This window comes from Poecilia formosa, unplaced genomic scaffold (genome assembly GCF_000485575.1).
Source record: "Poecilia formosa unplaced genomic scaffold, Poecilia_formosa-5.1.2 Scaffold13, whole genome shotgun sequence".
NCBI classification, from domain to species: domain Eukaryota; kingdom Metazoa; phylum Chordata; class Actinopteri; order Cyprinodontiformes; family Poeciliidae; genus Poecilia; species Poecilia formosa.
Window position 1 is genome coordinate 2,969,463 of NW_006799952.1, and position 10,323 is coordinate 2,979,785.

General features: G+C 38.2%; 2 protein-coding genes and 1 long non-coding RNA gene across 3 annotated transcripts; 2 read left to right on the plus strand and 1 right to left on the minus strand.

The window, feature by feature from the left end:
• Positions 1-2,633: 2,633 nt before the first annotated feature.
• Positions 2,634-4,740, plus strand: LOC103133755 (modulator of retrovirus infection homolog). The gene is made up of 3 exons (XM_007545640.2): positions 2,634-2,886; positions 2,984-3,086; positions 4,000-4,740. Exons 1-3 carry the CDS (start codon positions 2,783-2,785, stop codon positions 4,345-4,347), a joined length of 555 nt encoding a protein of 184 aa, XP_007545702.1. The 5' UTR covers positions 2,634-2,782; the 3' UTR covers positions 4,348-4,740.
• Positions 4,741-4,959: 219 nt separating this feature from the next.
• LOC103133756 (uncharacterized) lies at positions 4,960-7,392 on the minus strand. The gene is made up of 2 exons (XR_475776.2): positions 7,289-7,392; positions 4,960-5,801 (listed from the first exon to the last, which is right to left on the minus strand). It is a non-coding gene; the product is annotated as an uncharacterized LOC103133756 (long non-coding RNA).
• An 18-nt stretch (positions 7,393-7,410) lies between these two features.
• Positions 7,411-9,626, plus strand: LOC103133757 (proteoglycan 4-like). The gene is made up of 2 exons (XM_007545641.2): positions 7,411-7,512; positions 8,112-9,626. Exon 2 carries the CDS (start codon positions 8,119-8,121, stop codon positions 8,995-8,997), a length of 879 nt encoding a protein of 292 aa, XP_007545703.1. The 5' UTR covers positions 7,411-7,512; positions 8,112-8,118; the 3' UTR covers positions 8,998-9,626.
• The last annotated feature ends 697 nt before the right edge of the window (positions 9,627-10,323 follow it).

A 10,323-nucleotide genomic window follows, 5' to 3' on the forward strand; every position in this document is an offset into this window, starting at 1 on the left:
TCTGGGCAGTGTTTAAATGCATAAAAAACAGCATAGCTGCAAATATGCAAGTTGTTTATCTGTACAGTCGATGTGTAATTTATACTTTTATATTTCTTGGAGGACCTTCAAAGTTGTTTGCTAAATAAAACGCCATTATCCACATGAACTTACACTTGAAATTTCCTCATCACCATTGATGATTCTTAGCATAATACCCGGCTTAGAGTTCAGAGCTGCGCTGTCCCAGGAGGTCGAGACCCTGAGAGTTAACACAAATACCCGATTCTTAGACAGATGCAGACATATCATGAGGCAGGACGAGCTGCTGCTAAACTCTGTTCTTATCTCCGGCCCGTATGACAATAGATTACACAAAGACAGGAAATAACTGACCTCATAAAACAAATGCGAGCCCTCCAAGCATCTTACACTCCAATCTATCAACCACACTGATTTTCACAGATGTGCCATAAAGCTACGCGAGGAACTCATTTTGAACTCCCCCCCCTCACAACACAGCAGATTAGAAAAAAGTTATACAACAAATATTAAACAAATATCAGAAAGAGAATCTTGCGTTGTAAGCCTTGACAAGGACTTTTAAGTAAAATCACTGGTGGGATAAGGTTTTCTTGTTCATATATATTTGAGATTATGGCCCCTGATTTATCTGTAATCCCATGCTTGTGTCTTTAAATTGACAATGTTTCTTCATCGGATCTTTTTATGCTCAATTCCTGTTGCAGGGGTCGAGCTATTTGTTCTGCCTAGGAAAATATATCCTACACTTATTGGCCACTTTATTTGGTAAGCTTGTTTAATTTCAACCAATCAAATGGCAGCAACAAAAATCCTTTCAGGCATATAAGATATTTGCTGAAGTTCAAACAGCATTTGCATGAGGAAGAAAGGAGATTTAAGTGACTTTGAACTAATCTAAATGTTTGGGAAACTGATAATCTACAGGATTTTTCCAATGGTCAGAAAAAGAGAAAATATACAAAATGACAAGACAAAGGACGGAATATGACTTTTTTAAGGTTGCATTAAACCATGGACAGGTTCACTTCAAAACTCAGCTTTCACAACTAAGTAGGTAAAAAAAAAAGTCGCTTTCCTTACGTAGGTGTTAAGTGATTTGTCCTGTTGTCTTTGTAATATGTTGTCTTTATACTAGCACCAACATCCAATAATATAATTTTGGATTTTATACATATTTGCTGGCACAGATAAAATGATTTTTTATCTGAGCCAGCTGGAAAACCTTCAATGAATCAAACTCTTTCTAAGCCGGTGCTCTTCTGCACCATATGGCCAATCGCAATGTGGCTTTCCGATTTTCTAGTTTTCTGAGACAGATGGCCAATGATAATGACACTTACTCACAGCAGGGGTAAGTAAGTCTGTTGCAATAACTTTAAGATCAAGGTACCAGAAGCCCAGATTAGATTCAGAATAGATCAGGTAAAATGTATGTCTGAACTCTGCTACTGAATTTATAATTTCCAGTAAAAAAAAAAAAATAAAACATATTAACATATGTTAATATGTTTTAATTTTTGCACAGTTGCATGCATAACCTTTTGAGTTTCATTCCAGTTCTTAAACATTGTGACAGTAACATAAGATGTGTAATAAAGCAAACCGTCATACTGATGCTCTTATATAAGTAACTTTAAGACTTTTTGGTCATGTTTGAGCTGAAATTCAGCATGCAAGAAAAGCAGCGACAAGATTTATGCCATTAGTGCACAGAAATCTTCTTACAGCCTGATCTTTGGATGTGGCAGGAAGCCTGGGGGAGGATGAGTCCCATGCTAAACTCAGTTCTGCACAGATGGATTTTTTTTTAATGTATTGATATTTTTTTGTTATGTGCTTAACTGAGCAGTGAGGCATTATTGACAATATTTTCAGTGTTAGATTTGCTGTTTAATGTTTGCTTTTTTTTTTTTTTTTCAACTGAATGCAGCTTTGCACATGTCTAGCATATCTACTGTGGTAAATAGTCATCCGTGATATGTGGTTCAGTTGCTAAGTGCTGTAAATAACAACACAGATGTCGTGAGAGATTCTGAGGATTTTCGTTCCAGTTGTATTTACCAGTTAAAGCCAATGATTATTTGTTGTTCCTAAAATGCACTTGACTCGAAAGCTTTAGGGGAAATTACATTGTACGTGTAACATGCTGGCTGACTTGAGATTTCTTCTTTTTTTTTCCCCCCCACCCTTCTTTTCCCGTTTTTAATTGAGTCAAATATACAAAGCTGCTCTTTGCAATCAAGGCCTAAGCACTTGCCCGTCGAAGCTTAAGAGAGATAATTAAAAGGGCCAAGTGCAAGATGGCAGCCCTGTGTGCAGAGTGACAGAAAGTGAAAATCTGATACAGAACTGCTGGAGACTTGGAGATTAAGCCTCCAGCACTTTGGTTTGTAATGCAAAATAAATAAATGTGGTGTTTTAAGATATTGCAGAAACCTTGTATATTGTCAATTTAATAAAACAAAATTGATTAAATTTCTTTATTAAATTATTATTTTTTATTTTTTTTCTCGAAAAGCAAATAACTATAATGCAATCTAAAGAAAGAGTTTTGTCTCAGCCAGTTTCGTAAGGCGGCGGTAACAAGTTGCAATGCACTGAATCCAACTGTGAGTGGCGCTAAGGAGACTATTTGTCTCGTTATTTAACAGAACACGTTATTTGATTCTTTCACTGGCAGAACTGTAATGGCGGTCTGACCAATCTTGAATGTAAATTCTGAAACTGGAAAGAGAATGTGCCCTGTTTAGCGTCAAATATGGCGGAAAAACAGCGGGCGCTCCCTTCGTGGATGGCAAAGAAAGAGGTTAAAGTGAAAGAAAAGACGCCACTGAAGAGTCTGAGAAAAACAAGAGCTCCAAGGTATCGACAAAGAAAACAATAGTTCGCCAGTTTTAGGATTCAGTTGTGGTTAATTGTCGTTTGTCCAACTAACAGCTACGCACTGGTTTGTCCTCAGAGCTACGTTTTACTGTATGAACGAGGCGGAGCTGGTAGAAGCTGCTGTTTCATTTCTCACCCAGAGTTCCTACGAGGATGCGTCGTTCCCGCTTCGCCAGAAGGTGGCACTGTTTTGCATGATTTTCTTTCCTTCTATTTTTGATGCCCAAATCCGTTAAAACGGGTGTATCACCTACTAAAGGACATTACTGTTGATTAAAACAAATTTAAAACAGTTATATTTAGAAAGGAAAAATATAAAACAATACAACAATAACAAAATTTAAACAAAATCAAAATGTTTTGGTTTTATGCCATTTTTGTGAGGAGTATTTTGGAATCATTTCTTCATCAGAAGTTTATTAATATTTGATGTTAGGTTGTGACCTGTGTAAATCTGATGATGAAGTTGCACATAGCTTAAAATAATGGCCTAGTTCATGTTTCCCAATATAATTTTGGGAAAAAAGGAGATGGTGATTTATTTATTTATTTTTTTGCCAAGATCGCTTTTGGAAAAAAAAAACCGACTTAGGACATTATTTTAGAAAGGTATCACAACATTTAGAAAGGGAATACAACATTATGGATTCTGACAGGTTATGTGAATAACACTGATAATCCCTGGTAATAGCTGGGTAATATTAGAAATCAAGTTAACATTATGTCCTCAAAGTTAGCCAGGAAAAATGGGCAATGATTGACATGAGTTTAACAAGGGCCAAATTGACAACTGGGTCAAAGCATATCCAAAATTATAGCTTTGCTGACATGTCTCCAGTCTGCAGCGGCCTCTATTTGTTAAATAGTGAACCAAGTGAAGAATATGAACCAGGAACAGGGAAGTGGTTGGCCAAGCTTCACTGATGCACATAGTCCGTGAAGACGTGACCATCTGAACTGGATCACAGAACAAGGGAAGAAAACATCCTGGTCTGATGAATGATGAATGCTCTCTTCCTGTGTGTGCATAGTTTATTCAAAAACCAGGCAGAATATCACTTTGACATGTTCCTCCCTCCCTCTGAAACACAGGTTGAAGGAAAAGCAAATCCCACCTCCAGAAAGGATGTAGACCCAGCCACTTCGGAGATAAAATCAAAGCCAGTGACGTCGCCTTTAGAGGAAGAGTCCTCAGACTGCTGTGATGACCTGGAAATGACATACGTTTCAGAAACAGACTTGGACATTACAGAGGTGGAAACTGTGCCTTACTGCAGGAACACTCAACATCCTGAACCCGAAGGAGAGAGATCAGCATCTGCCCAAGGTCACTGTGAACCCAACAACAATTTGCAAGCTGACAAAGAAAGTGAGCAACTGTCGACGGCAGCAGAGGAAGACGATGCTTTGCAGCTTGTACGAGAAATATTTTTCACCTGACTGAATATGTTTTTAAAAGCGTTTTTAAGGAAATTTTAAGTATTTTATGCCGCAGCTAAATTACTTAATTGAAGAGATGACACCAAATGTAGTTATTAATATTAGTTTTGGGAATAAACGTCCAATAATTGACATGGACGTCACTGCGGTGGACAAATCTAAAGTGAACTGTAATGTCATTGAATTTGTAGGATGTAAAGCTGTAATCTGATCACTAAGAATGAATTTTCTTACGTGAACTGTAATTGTTTACGTACATCCTGATCAGCCAGGTGAAAGTCTAAAACACGTCATATATGACTGTTTAAGTCAAATATAAACCATTAGAAATGCACATTTCTAATTATTTGCTTTTCTAACCATTAGCAATGCTAATAAACCAAATTTTTACTGTTTCCCACTAGTTCTTGAGATTATTTTCATGAAGCTAACATGTCAGTCTTTCACGGTACATTCATTCCCCATAAACCTTTAATATTATTATGACGTAACTGTAAACTTCAAAGTATTTTATTGAGATTGTATATGATTTGACAACACCAGTAGCTATTAACTTAAGTGGTGCAGTATAAATTAACTGTTATAAACAAAGTTGGAGCCTGACAGCGTACTTCAGGAGGTTTTTTTTGTAAACACAGTTTATGACATTTAACATCTGCAGGTACAACACTGATAATGGCTTTGTTTTTTGTTTTGTTTTTTCACATTTTCGTTCCTCTCCTCTTACAAATGAGTTTGTCCAGACATCTCATTGATACAGCAGTAAAAACAAACTTGATCTACTAAAGTACATCATTTCAAGCAGAGGTAATAACATACATCAGCAATACAATTTCAACATGGACAACACAAATAAAATAAGGTTAATCTTGTGGTCCTGTGGAATCTAGTGCAGCCTGAATCAGTTTATTCCCAGTCAGAAGTCAGCTTCTGTCCTAAAACCCTTGTAAGGACAGTTGTGACAATCAACTGTACCTCTACGCCAACACACAAATGAAACCAAAATGTCATGTCTTTCCAACTCAAGTAGGAGTGAAAATATGCCAAAAACGTAATGATGCCTCCCAGAGTGAGCAGGGCTGATGCTGTCTGGCAGACCATGCCGCACCGGAGTGTTGTTCTGTCTTTGGCGTAAGCAGCTAGCAGCATGCAGAGCAGGGAGAAGGCCACAAGCACGACTGGAACATAAAAACACAGAGCGAGCATCGCTTCAACACTGTAAGCTGACCATCCCGTTTGACGACAAATTAATGTATCATATTGATTGTTTTCACAAAAGATTACAGGGCCGATGAGGACTTTCTCGGAGTGGATGAAGACACCAAAAAAGTGCAGCAGCAAGACTTGAAGGAGGATGACCAGAAGCAGCACAGAAATCCCAATAGAGTTTAGTCCTGGACTCCTTATTGAAAAAGTGGCCATGTGGACCGGCTCTGCACTCTGGATCTGTAAACCTAATATAGATATTGACAAAAATCAATGACAGCAGGCATTTAAAACAATAAGGTAGAATATTATCACCTTCCTAAAATAATTGACTAGGTCATTTTTGACAACGTAATTTTTTTCAAGAAAGAGGTGGTGATTTTTTTTTATTATTTTTTTATTTTTGTCACAATTTCTTTCTTCAAAAAATAGGTGGCAATATGCAGTAGTTAACTAGGGCAGCAGTTCATAAAATGCGAAATGGGCAAGCCTGAAATGGTAAACCGTATTTGAAAATCAAGATACATTGCACTTGTAAATAGAAAGAAAAGAGTGTAATAATTAATAAGACTATTTCTCATGTCATTATACATGGAGCTAAAATGTCAGGTTTGCACACTGCCTTGTGAGACTTATTTTCCTTCAACTTTTTTATTATCATGTTGCTTTGATGTATTTTAATGGGAATGTAAATGATTTGTCAACACAAAGTGGTGTATTTTCATGACATGAAAATAAATTGGTTCATGGCTTTCAAATGTATCTCCTCAGGTCCTCTGAAGACCTCAAAGGTTGGAAATGGCACTCTGGTCTGGGGAGGCAAACATTTATTTTTCTTTTTAGTCTACGCACATCAGAAATCCACATAGCAACAAACCGCTCTGAAAATGCTGGTTGCTGCTTTATAATATTGAGATACAAAGTCCAGGCCTAAATTCTATTTAGAATTTATTCAAAGACATGAAAATCACCTCATTCAATACGACTTGAGCTGTTTTGGGAAGAATAATAAACAAAGAGGTGCAAAGTAGGGAGAAATTTACCACAAAACCCAGGCCTTACTGCAGTTCCACAGTTTAGCCGAGCTCCTCGATTTTGATGGGTGTGTTTGACATATAAAAATATTTCATGGTGATGTTGCAGGAATAAGAACTATAAAATAATGAAATACACATTTAATTATTGTTATTAATAATTAATTAATCTGAATCAGTTTGCATGTTCATGACTTGACACGTTAAGCAAACTGTCTATTAAATAATTTATTTAAACACTAACTTCAACATTTATTCATGGTACATTGATGTATTTACTTAATGACCCTCCATAACATAGTAGAGTATTATTTCCAAAAAAATCCCTAATTTCTGCACCATCGCAGTTCCTCAAATATGGCTTATGAAAGTGATAGTTCTCTAAGACACAAGTCATATGTAGATCAGCTGATTGCGTTTACTTCATATCACAACCACTTTAGAATGTTGCACGTTAATATGCGTTAAAGTATTTGAAGTAAACTCAAACTATATAGTTTGAGTTTACTTCAAATACTGTTTGGCAGTGCTGTAATGATTCTGATTCAACGTCTAAATTTGTTCTTTTCATGGACAAAATGAAAATGACTGTTCCATCAAAAACTGGACAATTTCCTGAAATAAATTAAAGCTGTTGTTGATCTGTAGGCGCAATCAAATGTTTGGCAAAATTGTCTTGCTCTGGTGTGTTGTTTACTTACTTTCACAGGAAGAGGGTTCACGCAGACGTCGGTGTGTAGCGAAGCTCAGCGGCCTGAGGTTTGAGCGCGCACGCTTTCGCCACGAACGCGCACGGCTCGGGTTCTGCCCCGCTGGTGCGCGCTTCAACAGGCACTCCGGCGCACGGACTTCTGCTGAGAGCTGAGTGATCATCTGCACTTTGACCAGCTTTAACTCAACTGCAACATCAAGGAGTTTGTTAAAGGTTAGTGGAGAATCGCTATGTGATATGTGAATTAACCAGCACGTTCAAATTGGGCAGTTTTAACAACTATGATTTTACACTATTACATGTTTTTCCCCATCAAAACGGGAGGCGGGGTCGTCTGAAAAATTCCGTTCTCCGTTCTACTTTATTAAATAAAAATATTAGATTTTTTTTTTTTTTTTTAGTTATCAGTGTCTTTAAATAGCCAAATTAAAGAGTTTGGGGGACATGAGGTCGATCGTTCGAATGAGGGAAAAATGCAGTTCAAAGTATTTTGGAAAAGTTTAACCAGAAGGAATTTGTCAATTGTGCCTCAGATGTACTCACGAGGTTGTGAATTCATATTGTGAGTACTTTCAGATAACATATTAGGCTTTGTTAACCAACTATCAAGCAAGTAAAAGGAAACAAGTAAAACTTCTCCAGTTAACTAATTCCTGATCACTTTATCATCCATGTCTCTATTAGATTATTTTTAAGTCTTTCCTTAATCATCAGTTAATAATCTCAGTAAAATCTGCCTATCAGAAAGTTTTTATTTCCATTACAATAACTATTTCAAACAATTTCACTCTTATTTTTGACAAATTGCACAGGTTCGTCATGGGAAACAAGTTCAGCAGAAGGCGAGAAGCCCCTGTCAGCAGTGCTGCTGCTGCTGCAGCAGCCAGTGAACAGAAGCCTGCTGTGGAGTCATCGACGACACCTAAACCAACAGCAGACTCTGAGATAAAACAGGAGGCTGTTAGGACAGAGACTCTAGATGTGTTGGTAGAAGAACCACCAAAAGATGAATGTGCACCAGAGGGGAAAGAGGAAGAAAGTCCTGTTACCTTGGCCCCACCAGAAGATGCAGGGTCTGAACTACTAGCAAAGGAAACTCCAGCTCCAGTGCAGCTTGAAGCTGCGGTCTCAGACACCAATCCTCTGGAACCAGAATCGTTTGCACCAGCAAAACCTGAAGCTACAGAGGAAGCCGAAGCTGCCATCACTCCGAACCCAGAGGATGTTCCAGAACCTGACTCTGCTTTGCAGTCAGAGGCAGACACTGATGACCTCGTCTCTGAGCCGACGAGGCTCAGTGACGAGGATGTGGAGCAGCACAAAGACCAAGAGTCTTTAACTGATCCAGTAATTTCTTCGCCACCACTGATTGATTTTGGTGTCCCTGATGTGATTTCCTCACCAACCACCATCCCTCTGGATCCAGATGAGTCATTGAATGTGTCAGCAAGTGAGCACAGTGCCACAGCAGAGCCAGAAAAACTCACTTCAGACTCTCTGGGGAAGTCGACAGGGGTGGAGGCTGAAGAGTGTCTGAAGACGCTGGGGAGTGACATCAACGTGGAAAATGCTAGTGAACTCCTGAAAAACTCCGGGCTGAAAGAAAATGACCTTCTCAGTGACGTCATTCCGAGAGAAGTCAAGATCCCTGATGACACTTCAATCACAGACATGAGCTCATCCATGGAGTTAATGTGAATCCATCAAAGACATCCATGAAACAAGCAAAAGGAGATTTTATTGAAACCATATTCTCAATGGGTAAAAAACTTTGACTTTCCACCCCAACTGCTCTTAAGACAAATGCCAAATATATATATTTAACTGAACCAAAAGAGCCATGCATCACGTTGGACTTCAATTTTTTATTTTATTTTAGTTTTTTGCTCTTAATAAATGTAAGTAGCCAGTAGATTTGGCTTTGGGGTGTAAATAAGCTCAAACAGCACAAAACAGAAGGACACAATGCAAGACAACAGAGGCCTTCCTCTGTGCAAACTCACTAACCAAATATTCAAACCCATCTCAGTGAGAACCACTGTGTACGAGAGATAAAGTTAATTCTTTTTAAGGAAAATGTAGGTGTCCTTTAGCCTGGTCATCATAAACCAGCTAACGATGTCTTACCCAAACGACAGATAACAGGACTAGCCAACCAAAAATGACCAGTTTAAAGACTGGAGGACATACCAGGAAAGAACTACCAACTATTTATGCATTAAAAGAAGTAGTGTTTACACTTCCACATATTAGTCTGAATGGAATGATTGTAATTTTTTTTATTCAATAGTGGCTTGCTTGTGAAAATAAAAGTGGTATATCTCTTCTATGGTCCTGCTGCCCATTTATTTAAAAGCACATACAGATTTTTGAGCAAGTAAACTGGTTAATTACATTTCTTAGTTTCTTAAATGACAGAAAACATCTTGCCACACACTGGTACATGCATGTGACGCAGGTCAGACGAGCTATTCAAATTATAGCTTCTGTATTTCATTTCATGTAAGAGAACTAATGCTTTTCCAGCGTCTCAAGGGAGAGAAAAAGCAAGAAGGGGGAGAGCCTGGGCCACATTCTTTCCAGAGGAAGGAGGGTTTCGGGGGTCTGGGTCAAAAGTCTTCAGTCTAACTGCATTTCAGTCCATGAGAAATCTGCTCTTCAGATGTCTCTCCCACCACAGTGCCCCTGCCTTCACTGCTATCCCAGCATCTTGTACAAGCATTTTGAAGAGGCAAGTATTGGAATTCCAAACTAAAACTGAAACTTTATAATAGAAAACAAGGAATAAAGAAGTTTTAGCCTTCACTTTTTCTTTAACCACAAAGACTGTACAGTCATGCAAGGATGAGAGTACAAGGGCTTCAAGTCGCAAAGTTAACGAGTATCATGGAGATTGTCAAAAGTACCACAAATGGGTACTTTTGACAATCTCCGCCATGAGACAGGGAAAATGGGTAAATGCTAGTTTTAACATACTGATGAGTCCCCACAGAGTGGGAGAGGCATACTTTAGACAGTGATCTC